Source organism: Mastomys coucha, chromosome X (genome assembly GCF_008632895.1).
Source record: "Mastomys coucha isolate ucsf_1 chromosome X, UCSF_Mcou_1, whole genome shotgun sequence".
Taxonomy (NCBI): domain Eukaryota; kingdom Metazoa; phylum Chordata; class Mammalia; order Rodentia; family Muridae; genus Mastomys; species Mastomys coucha.
The window spans coordinates 60,708,369-60,720,220 of NC_045030.1; the positions used below are offsets into that span (position 1 = coordinate 60,708,369).

The following is an 11,852-nucleotide window of genomic DNA, read 5'->3' on the forward strand; positions in this document are numbered from 1 at the left end:
TCTGCCTCTTCTGAGGCCTGTGTGCCCCTGGCTGGTCCTGCCTTAGACAGTCACCGGAGAGAAAATGTGCTCATCTTCTTTATGTTTCACCCTGTAACGGCTATTGTAAGACAATTAACATTCTCATCCTTATTAGTCCATTTGCAAGATGGGGTCAGGCACAGATTTCTAACCTGAGGATCACAGTTAGAGATCCTGTAGAAGAGCCTTGAAGACACTGAGAGAAAAAAAAAAAAAAAAAAAAAAAAAAAAAAAACCACAAAGTATAGTATTCTAGATACCAAGAAGGGAGAGCATTTCAAGAATTAACTAAGCAGTGGCCTCTAATGCCACTGACAGTTATGGTAATCTGATGATTCCAAAGTGCTTATTGTATTTGTCATAACAAAGATTGTTGTTGAAGTGGTTCCATAACTTTCTTGGTGTAATGATGAATAAAGAGGTCAGATTTGACCAGGAGTAGTGTTTATGGAAGTGAAGACAGTGAATTCTTAGAGGGGTTTCAAGACATAGAAACATTTTAAGACAGGAGAATTTAATAGAATATAGCTTTGCCCTTTATATCTGATGGCCCTGTAAAACACTCAATGCAGACTGCATTTCCTCAATTCCCAACTTAGGAGCCCATCCTGAAGGGAACTGTTTATAGGTAAGTTGCTATTCTGGATTTCTCTGGTAGCTTTGTCTATCTTTTCTGGACATTCGATTATTTATCTGTCCCATGGAACAAGCATAGTGCTCCCCTAGTTGACCATGGAAAGCTCTAATACAAGTGTTTGGGACATCTCAGTGAAGTCAAAAAAACTTAGACCTGTGTAGATCCTAGCTTAGGTTCAACCATGAATTCTTTTTCCCTTCACCACCCTTGGCAGAGCCAAATCCTAGCAGCTACCCATCAAGCTGAGAACACTGTAGAACATTCAACTGTTAAAACAATTAGGCAGTGATTGAGATGAACTATTGAAAACTGCTACACTAGTATACAGACTTTAGCTACATGAACACAAGTTTGAGAAGCCTAAACAATGAACTTAGGGATAGGCAAGTTTGCTCAAGTTTTCTAGACATTGTGTCTGAAGGTCCCACTGAATTGTTGGAAAGTCACATATTTGGGTGGCAATCACTGAATGATTTGACTCTGAACTCTTGTACAGTTTTGCCATTAAAAATCCTGCCTGCCTTGTGGCACATTCTTTCAGGATCTGGGTGACAGGGTGTTCAAACAAGGTTACCAAACAAGGGTATCAAACAAGGTTTGATTTGTTACCTTGGGTAACAAATACATTCTTAGATGACTTTAAACTCAAGGCCTAAGGTACAACAACGTTTTAGCTATCCTCTTCTTTAGAGCTAGCTGTCCTGAGGTTGCCATTTTCTCAGGTCAGAACAGTCTTCAGGATGATTCTTTCTTTTAGAATCTCAATCTTGGCATTTTTGGGGGACTATCAATCTCAAAAATCTCCTTTGTCACTCCTTTCTACAGGCAAAGGGCTCATCGCTTCCATAAGAACCTTTGTGTTCCGGCCTGTTGGTTCCAGGTTTCTGATAGGCTATCTCCAGAATGAGTTCTTACCATAGCAGTTGATTCACTTCAGAAGAAAACTGTGCAGCACTGAAAGGCTCCGTTAAGCCAGTTGTTGTCTATAACTACGAGCTAGTCTGGGAGTTATCGAGTTCTTCCATAGAGACTTTGCAAGGAAGCAGACCAGGTCTCTGCCACTTAGGAACAATGATTTTGGGTGAGTACATAACCTCTCTAAGTCTGAATTTTTTCATCTGTGCAATAGGGCTAATGAGAGCTGGGTGGGTCGAAGGAGGCAGGTCACATGGATTATATATGGAATATTCTGACTTTCCCACCTATTATTATTGCCTTCTATGAGGACACAGGCATTGTGAGAGCAGGGGTTTTGTCTCTTTTGTTCAGTACTTTCTTCCAAGAGCCTGGAATACAGATTGGTACAGTGCAGTCGCCTATTATTTGTGGAGTGAATGAAAAAGTGTCTTCAATTATTCCTTGTGATTCTTACTGTTCGGTACATGTAAATGCCAACTAAATCCTTTAATACTGGAGTGGGAGAGATGATTATGTGATTTTTGACATAATATGAAGAGTTTTGGCCTTGATCTCTTGGGTAACGCCAGCCATAGCATTAAGGTTTCTATGGATGTCGTTTATGTATGTGTTCGGAGGGTGTATGTGCCACTGAGTGTCTATAGTGCCCTTTATTGTTGCTTTTCACCTTATTCCTTTGTAGGGTTTTTCACAGAGTCTGGAGCTATGCTGGCAGCCAGCAAGCCCTAGCAATCACCTCCTTGGTGCTGGGGTCCATGCCCAGGTTTTCTGTGGGTGCTAAGATCCAAACTCCAGTAGTCAACACTGGCCTTGACCTCTCAGACTCCAAAGCCAGACCATACAGACTGATTTTCCTTTTAAGAATTTTTGAAGTTAATACTGAATGAATGAATGAATGAATGATCATATGGAATGGAGTACCCTTGCCACACAGTACATGTGTAGAAGTCAAAAGACTGCTTGCAGGAGTTGGTTGTCTCCTTCCACCATATGGGTCTTGGAGAGAGAACTCAGATCATCAGGACTGGCAGCAAGTACCCTCAGCCATGGAGCCATCTTCTCTGGCCCAGAGATTAATTCTCTAACCTCCTGATTACTAGTTGTATGACTTGTGCAAGTTGCTTCACTTCTCTCTATTTCAATTTTTTTACATGTAAAGCAAGGATAATTGTCTTGACTCAGAATATTGATGAACATTAGACAAATCAATATGCATATCTGTGTATAAATAAATATGTTCACAATATCTTTGTTTATTATCTTTAATCTTTTTTTTACAGTCTAGTTGTTATCCCCCTCCCCTTCTGCCCTCTGACAGTTCCTCATCCCATTTCTCCTCCTCCCACATCTCCAAGAGGATGTCCCCACACTCCCATCCCCCACAACCTGTCAGCCAGGTCTCCCCACAACTTGTCAGCCAGGTCTCCCCACACCCTAGGGCCACCAGTCTCTTGAGGGTTAGGTGCATCTTCTCTGACTGAGTCCCAGACCTGGCAGTCCTCTGCTGTATATGTGTTGGGGGTTTCCTATCAGCTTCTGTATGCTGCCTGGTTGTTAGTTCAGTGTCTGAGAGTTGCAGGGGGTTCAGGTTAATTGAGACAGCTGGTCCTCCTGTAGGGCAGCCCTCCTCCTCAGCTCCTTCCAGCCATTCTCTAACTCAACCCCAGGGGTTCCTGACTTCAGTCCATTGGTTCAGTGTAACTATCTGTGTTTGTCTCAGTCAGCTGCTTGTTGGGCCTCTTGGAGGACAGCCATGCTAGGCTCCTGTCTGTAAGGACAACATAGCCTCAGTGATAGTGTCAGGCCTTGAAGCCTCCCCCTGAGATGGATCCCAATTTGAGCCTGTCACTTGATCTCCTTTTCCTCAGGCTCTTCTCCATTTTTGTCCCTGCAGTTCATTTAGACAGGAGCAATTATGGGTCAGAGGGTTTTTTTGACTGGGATGGCAACCCCATCCCTCCACTTGAGGCCCTGTCATTCTCCAAGGTCTCTACAAGGTCCCTCTCCCCACTGAAGGGCATTTTAGCTAAGGTCCCTCCCTTTGAGTCCTGAGAGTCTCTCACCTCCTAGGTCTTTGGTACATTCTAGAGGGTCCCCCCCACCTCTTACCTCCTACCTCCTGAGGTTGCCTGTTTCCATTCTTTCTGCTGCCCCTCCAGACTTCAGTCCTGTCTCCCCCCAATATCTGATCATGTTCCCCTCTTCCCATCCCTGTCCCTTTTCCTACCCAGGTACCTCCCTCCCTCTACCCTCCCCACTCCTATGATTGTTTTCTTCTCCCTCCCAAGTGGGATTGAGGCATCCTCACTTGGGCCCTTCAGTTTGTTAACCTTCTTGAGTTCTATGGATTGTATCCTGGGTATTCTGTACTTTATTGGCTAATATCCACTTATTAGTGAGTACATGCCATGCATGTCCTTTTGGGTCTGAGTTACCTCACTCAGAATCTTACTTTCTAGTTCCTATTACTTACAGAGTTATGAGTCTTTATCCTTTCCATCTAATGTTTGTTAGTTGAGTTAGCAATTTTCCAGCTGAGAGCAACGACAGCCTTCCAGTTTTCTAGAAAACACATAATTACTTCTGTGAAAGCCAGAGCAGTCTGTCTCCGATCGCCCTGCTATGCTTGGTGGCTTTTTGCTATGACACTAAGATTTGAAGTTTGTCTGTGTTTACTTTGTCGTATGAAAATCTGTCCTTTCCCTTGTTGCTGAGAGTATGTTCCAGAAGAACACTACTCTGGACCTCTGTGATCTTCTAATTCCCAGTCCCTGACAGTGATTAGAGCTCAGTGCACTATTACCTGCTTGTTGACTGAGTAGTCCATTCTCTGTACTGCTTGTCATATGATCATTCAGAGAGAATAGGAGTCAGCAATGTTTTTTAAAATTGATTTTCATTTTTTGTCTTTTGTAAAAAGGCCAGTAAATATTTCAGTTCCGTGGGTGATGTGTTCTCTGTTACAGCTACTTGGTTATGCTCTGAAAGCAGACAACACAGAACCAGATGTGTGGCTGTGTTCCCTTAAAACTTTACTTATAATGATGAGTGGTCACGGCTTTCCAGTTTCTAGAAGTAGCACACTCGATTAGGGTCATGGACTCAAATGTACTGGTTTTATTTCCCCTCATTTAAAATGATGAGCAGATGTTTAAGCTGTAGGCAAATTGATCTGAATTCTATGCTTTGCTATTAGATGTCGTCTAGATTGGCTTCACCTACAGTAGGGATGAATTAAGAGCAAAAATCAAAATAAAACCAATAAAATCAATGAATCAAACACACTTGGGTGAAGGTCAAGAGTAGGCTCAGGTATAGTGTCAATTTATTCTTTGGCATTCTTTCAAAAGCATTTAAAAATTTTGTTCAGCATCTTCACAGGTGGATGTCAGAGGACAGCTTCCCATAAGTCTCTCCTTAACGCTGCATGACTTCCAGGGATTGAACTCAAGTTGTCAGGCTTGATTGCAAGTTCCTAACCTGCTGAACCATCTTTCTGCCCTCCAGGATTTTTTGTTTAGTTTATTTTTAATATTTATTTATTCTATCATATATTAGGTCCTGACCACACTTTACCCTCCACTCTCTCCACCTAGTCCCTCTCCCCCCTACCTCCCCCTCCTCATCCACTGCCCCTCCTTTTTCCTTCAGAAAAAAGCAGGCTCCCCAGGGATATCAACCAACATGTCAAAGCAAGTTATAATAAGACTAGGCACCTCTCTTTATATTAAGGCTGGACAAGGCAACCCAGTAGGAAGAAAGGGGTCTCCCAAACAGGCAAAAGTGTCAAAACAGCACCCAGTCCTTCTGTTAGGATTCCTCCAAAACCACCAAGCTACACACCTATAACTAAGGTGCAGAGGGTTAGCCCCATGCCAGCTCCATGATTGTTGGTTCAGTGTCAATGAGCTTCAGCGAGTCCTGATTCTTTTCATATGTCAGTAGCTATGACCATATGATTTACAGGGGAGTTCATCAGAGTCTGTAAAGCAATATTGAGGCTTTCTGCCACTTCTATCTTAAACCTACGCATTAAATACTCCTGCTTAGAAATATTTTTAAAAGAATTTCTTTGTTTATTATTTTTTTAGTTTTTGAGAATTTCATGCACAAGCTCTGTCTTCAGAACATTTCCACTCCTCCACACCCCTCCCTGTTCTATAACAACTATCATTATGCACATTTACACACATGAATGGGGAGAAGGGCACTAGAGACTGGGATAGCTGGACACTATGAAAAGGGAAAATGGGGAAAACAAGATGAGGTTCTATAGCTGGGCAGGGGGAGGGTAATATCAATACTCCTGCTTTTAAAACTGTGACAGAAAACAGCAGTGAGGGATGCTTATTCATTAACTCATTCAACAACTGACTGTGCACATTTTCTATGCCAATGGTTGAGGAAGCAAAGACAAGAGAGGTTAAAGAGTAAAAAACACTAAACCGTCCAATCTAGGTTTTTAACACTCACAAGCTGATAAGGGGGACAGCATGACAAGCAGGCAGTGAGACCATATGGATACCATAATGTGGTTGGAAAACATTGTCCATTCTTCATGTGCGACATTATTTGGCTGGTAGACATTTCCATTGCAAGGGAGAGCAGACCTGATACAAGGAAAATTAATTACTGTTGTAAGAGCTTTATTAATACGCATGTGTACTTTAGTTTTCATCTTTAGAAAGAATACACTCTGGGAAGAAAGTGTTTTTAAATGTTGATTAGCTTATAGGGGAGTCATTAAGGACCCAGATTTCATTTGCTATTTGAGGAGAAAGACTGCTTTGAAAGAGATGGCAACCCCTCAGTAACCTAGGGAGACACAGAGACCTCTTTTTCCTCTCTCTCTCATGAGCAATCTTAAATGGAAGAGAACACGGTGCAGAAAATAAGAGGAAAATATCACTTGTTATAAATATGTGTAATGACTAACCTCTATCTGATGCATTTGGCATAGGAGAATAAATTAGAAATTTGAATTATGCTCCTATTTATGCTTCTACTGCCAAAAATAATGATTACACATAAGTGAGAATTTTTGCCTATGTTCATTACCTGCTACTAAATTAAATATGTTTGTCTTTCAATAAATCTTGCTTTTTAAGGCAAAGTCTGAGACTCAGTCAAATTTTATTCAATCACTTACAGTCTTACCTGAATTAAGAAATCCTTATTTTAGATTTTGTTCAACTACTGGAAACACACACAAGAAATGTACAACAGAGCCATAGTGGGGGTGGGTAAGATAACAAAGTGTATCCATCAGCATAACACAAGAAATGAATGCACACTTTTAAAAGTAAGTTAATTTTCTTAGTTTTTTTTCTGTTTTTATTAATGGGTAATATTTATTTATATTTCTGAGAATATAATTTAATAATATTTCTCTCTTACTTTTCCTCCCTCCAAACCCTCATCACAATGACACAAATATGTACAAAAGGATATACATAGACGTTTTAACTTTTTTTCCCTGTTTCCACAATGTGAACCACTTCCTTGTTACAATGCAAAATAACCTAGTATTGGATGTTGGATTTAACATATTTCTCGAATTTATATTTTGCCTTTTTTTTCTAGTATTTTACTAGCACAAAACTATGCCACAATGGACTTAGTTTTGGAGGAGAGAAAAGAGGGAAATAAATTATACAGTTGTATGAAAATGTCAGATGAAAGCTCATTATCTTGTACAAATAATAAATAGTAAAAATTGTTAAGTACTCCAACAACTAAACTTGGGTATAGATCATTTACACATGAATGTGCACCTCTGTGGAACACATGTCTAGAAGTGTTAGATCAAAAGGCAGGCACATTTTTACTCACACAGAGGAAATTATAATGCTTCTACCAGCAATGGTAAGAGTGGCTTGTTGCCCCAAACTAACGTCAATAAAGCATGCTGTCCAGCTTGGTCAACATCACAGGTCAGTGTGGGATTCGGAGGCTTTTGAATTGGCATTTCTTAGTATACTGAGGCTGAGCTCCTCTCTAACCTTGCAGCAGCCATTTGTATTTGTTCTCCTGTAACCTGCTTGCTCATCTTCACCTTTTTTTCCTCTGACATGTTGATCTTGTTCTTACTGATTTGTAATCACAATTAATTTGGGTGCAGTTTAATCTTTATCTGATATTAATCCCCTCTTGGGCTCCCCGACCCATGCAATCAGTTGTCATGTTCTTTGTTTGGGAGTTTCTTGCCATGAAGAGATTCTTCGTTATTATCTAGTCAAATTTATCAGCTTTTTCTTTGATGGTCTGTAGGTTTTATGATTCATTTAGAAAGATCCTTATTTCAAGTGTAAAAACAACAGACATCTAAACAGAAATGTAATTTGTGGATCTATCTGCTACCTAGTTTAAAGATCATTTTTACCTGTGGCATCTTCACATTTAACAAAGTGGACTGGATATAAAGAAAGGAATCTGCACAGTGAACCTGCAGTCATGAAACACAGTTGCTATGGAAATTTGATGTATCTCTGTTGTTTTAAAAACACTCATTATTTGTCTATTTACTCTGTTATGAATAAACCCCTGCCTTAGACGCCCCATGGGATAAAAATACGAAACAGAAATTAGACCTTGCTCTCCTTGCTGTGCACTGGGGGATATCAGTGTGTTTTCAAAACCTAAAGAAGGCAAAGAGGGGAAGAGAATGAGCCGGGTGGATGGTTAGTAGCTAACTATACGTTGAGTAGAGCTGCCTATTACTGATTATTGATGCTTTTATCGTGTGGAGCTTGGCTTGACAAGTTTTATCTGTACAGGGCCAAATAGCAAGTATTTTAACCTTTAGCACCACTTGATTCTTCATGAACAAGGACAGTTGCTGTGCTACAATGAAAAGCTTGGCTGTTGGACACTGAAATGCGAATTTAATATAATGTTTACATGTCATGATTTTTAAGGAATTTTTTTTCAAGCATCAAGAAACATCAAATCAACTCAGCATATGGGTCACACAAAAACAGATGGCCCACAGGTCACAGCTTGCCAATCCTGCTGTAGGGAAACAACTGTGAAATTTTATTTTTGAAGACAAAATGGTTTCAGAAAGATCGATAAGTTATTGATAACCTCAGAAAACTAACCCAGAGTGCATAGCTTTATTAAAATTTTAAAAAGGAGATGGGGAACTAGTGACCATTAATGGGGTCATGGTGAGATTGTGACCTGCTTCCGGCTGCTGAACTAAACAGTGATTTGAAGTGGGAAGGATGGAGTTCTTTGAATCCAACGCGCAGATTCCTTCTGTTAAACTGCCTTTCACCTAATATTTCTGTCAGAGAAGCTAGAAACTATGGTGATTGATGCCATAGAAACACACAGCGAGTGAGCTGGGTGATGAGCTTGTAGATCGTGGCATGGCTGAGAAGCAAAAAGCTTTTTAGCTGCCAATCTAGTGGGAAAGTAATGGAATAAACCACACTGTCGCTAGCAAGCAGGGAGCCTACTGTTTACAGAGAGCTTTGCACATACATCCTCACCTTTAATTTTAGCTTACATTCACAGTGACTCTCTGAGGTAGGTAGCTTTATGATTACATAGATAAAGGTTTGAGACATTGTCATAAATTTAGGGACCAGATAGATGTCTTTCAATGCTAAAGCGAAGACCATGACTAAAAAATCATTATCTGGAAGATGGTAACACTAAAAGCATGCTATTCAAGCCACGCTGGCTGTATTTCAAGCACAGCCATACAACTAGCAGGTGATGCTTCAATTAGCCTCATGACTGCCCAAGCCTCTGATGGTCTTTTGCATAGGGTCACAAGCTTTGTAGTCAGATAGATCCCTGGGTTCAAGATTCTGTCCTGGCATTTACAGCTTTTTAGTCTAAGGCAAGCTATCCTATGTCTCTGCATTTCAAGTTTCTGATGTAGAAACTCACAATGGCAAAATGCTGTCTACTTGTTCTGAATACAAGGCACTGAATGGAAAATGCTTGTCCCAGTGGCCCAGCAAATCTTGGTTATTATTAAATAGGGTTGATAATACTTCTGCCAAACCTGTCAAAGATGATTAAAATATGGTATCCACACACTTGACATACATATACCTTTTAAATTTGAAGTAATTATATCAAAACTTGCAAAATGTACAAAATATCTTGTGTTACCTGCACCCCATATTCCCCCAACAACAATTTTGTATAGAGCTGTTGTACAATATCAAAGCCCAGACAATTCATATTCACACAATACTGTTGATAAAGAACTGATTCAGTTGTGATTTTATATGCATTTACATATGTCTGAATAGTTTTTACACTTGTAGATTTGACCAACTTCCTACACAAATACACCCCCCCACACACACACAAAATGCACAGAGACTGTATCCATCACCACAAATAATACCCCCATGCTAACTCTTTAGATTTGTTCCTGACTTTCTTCCTTGTTTCATTGAAAACCCTAATTTGTTGCTTTTGCCATTACTAAAAATGTAATATGAATAGAATCATAGACTATACCACTTTTTGAGATATGTTTTCCTTACTTATAGTGCCACTGAAGTCTACCCAGGCCATTGTCGCGTCAGTAGTTCCCTCGACTTTGCTGCTGAGGCATAGTCTACTCTGTAGCCATGCTAGAGGTCACATAACTGATGCCCACTAACGGAGATTTAAACTACTTCCAGCATTTTAATATTATAAATAAATTTGCTATGAGTAACAATGATCAGTTTTTATGTGATATGAATATGATATGATATGGTATGAATATGTGTATGATAAATTTGAGTTTGAATTTAAGAAATGGAAGAACACTTTCCAGAGTCTGTACTACACCTCCACCCTCCCAATGCTTCAGCAATATATGAGCGATCCAGTTTTCTTCACATCTTTGTCAGTTTTTAGTATCATCATATTTTATATGTCATCTGTTTTAATAGGTATGTGTGCTAGTTCATCATGGTTTGAATTTGTATTCTTTAAGTGGATACTGCCATCAAACATTTATTCCTGTGCTTATTTAATTCCCATATCTCCTTTGTGATGAAATATCTGTTGATATCATTTGCCATTTTGTGACCGTTTTTTTTTTTTTACTGTTAATTTTTGATTGTACTTTATGTATCATTAGTATAAGGTCTTTGGTGAGTACATATTTTATGTAATTACCTGATTTTCATCCCTAAACAAATTCAAGTCTCTGATCCTATTTGGAAATACGGTTTTTAAAGATATATTCAGACTCCCAGGTGCTCTAACATGCCCATGATCAGAGGATCAGAGGTGAGGAGGACACAACATCTGTCCTCACACCAGGAGCAAGTGGGACTAGCGGGACCCAGGCATGTAGGAACTCCACCAGACCAGTGGCACGGGTTCCTTCCAGTCTGTCTGGACCAGTGCCCTAAGCAGACCTTGGACACAAATTTTGCAGCCAGAGGAAGCTCCACTCCCGGGCACTTTAATGGGCCCAGGATCACAAGATCCTAGAATCACAGGATCACAGAGACAGCTTGACTCTGAGGAGTTCTAACACAACCAGGATCACAGGAAGGACAGGCCCCAGTCAGATTGAGCCAGGCAAGTAGCACTAGAGATAACCAGATGGCAAGAGGCAAGTGTAAGAATATAAGCAATACAAACGAAGGTTACTTGGCATCATCAGAACCCAATTTTCCCACCATAGCAAGTCCTGGACACACCATTACACAAGAAAAGCAAGATTCAGATATAAAATCACTTCTCCTGTTGATGATACAGGACTTTGAGAAAGTCATAAATAGCACCCTCAAAGAAATACAGGAGAACACAGGTAAACAGCTAGAAGCCCTTCAAGAGGAAACACAAAAATCCCTTAAAGAACTACAGGAAAACACAATCAAACAGGTGAAGGAAATGAACAAAACCATCCAGGATGTAAAAATGGAACTAGAAACAATAAAGAAATCAGAAAGAGAGACAGCCCTGGAGATACAAAAGCTAGGAAAGAAATCAGGAGTCATAGATGCAAGCATCTTGTATTCTGTTGGCCAGAATACAAGAGATAGAAGAGAGAATCTCAGGGGCAGAAGACACCATAGAAAACATTGACACAACAGTCAAAGAAAATGCAAAAAGCAAAAAGCTCCTAACCCAAAACACCCGGGAAATGCAGGACATAATGAGAAGACCAAACCTAAGGATAATAGGCATAGAAGAGAGTGAAGACTCCCAAGGTAGTGGGCCAGTAAATATCTTCAACAATTATAGAAGAAAACTTCCCTAACCTAAAGAAAGAGATGCCCATGAACATACAAGAAGCCTACAG

At 40.1% G+C, this 11,852-nt stretch overlaps 1 protein-coding gene across 2 annotated transcripts in view; it reads left to right on the plus strand.

Annotated features, from left to right (window-relative positions):
• Brs3 (bombesin receptor subtype 3) overlaps positions 1-11,852 on the plus strand; it is a 49,220-nt gene that overhangs the window by 7,160 nt on the left and 30,208 nt on the right. The window contains exon 1 of one of the 2 annotated variants that reach the window (XM_031373805.1): positions 1,639-1,739. The exons of the other annotated variant lie outside the window; for it this stretch is intronic. Within the exon in view, the coding sequence (XP_031229665.1) occupies positions 1,730-1,739 (10 nt within the window). The 5' untranslated portion in view covers positions 1,639-1,729. Of the gene's footprint in view, positions 1-1,638; positions 1,740-11,852 lie in introns of those variants that run through there. 2 annotated transcript variants of the gene reach the window in all.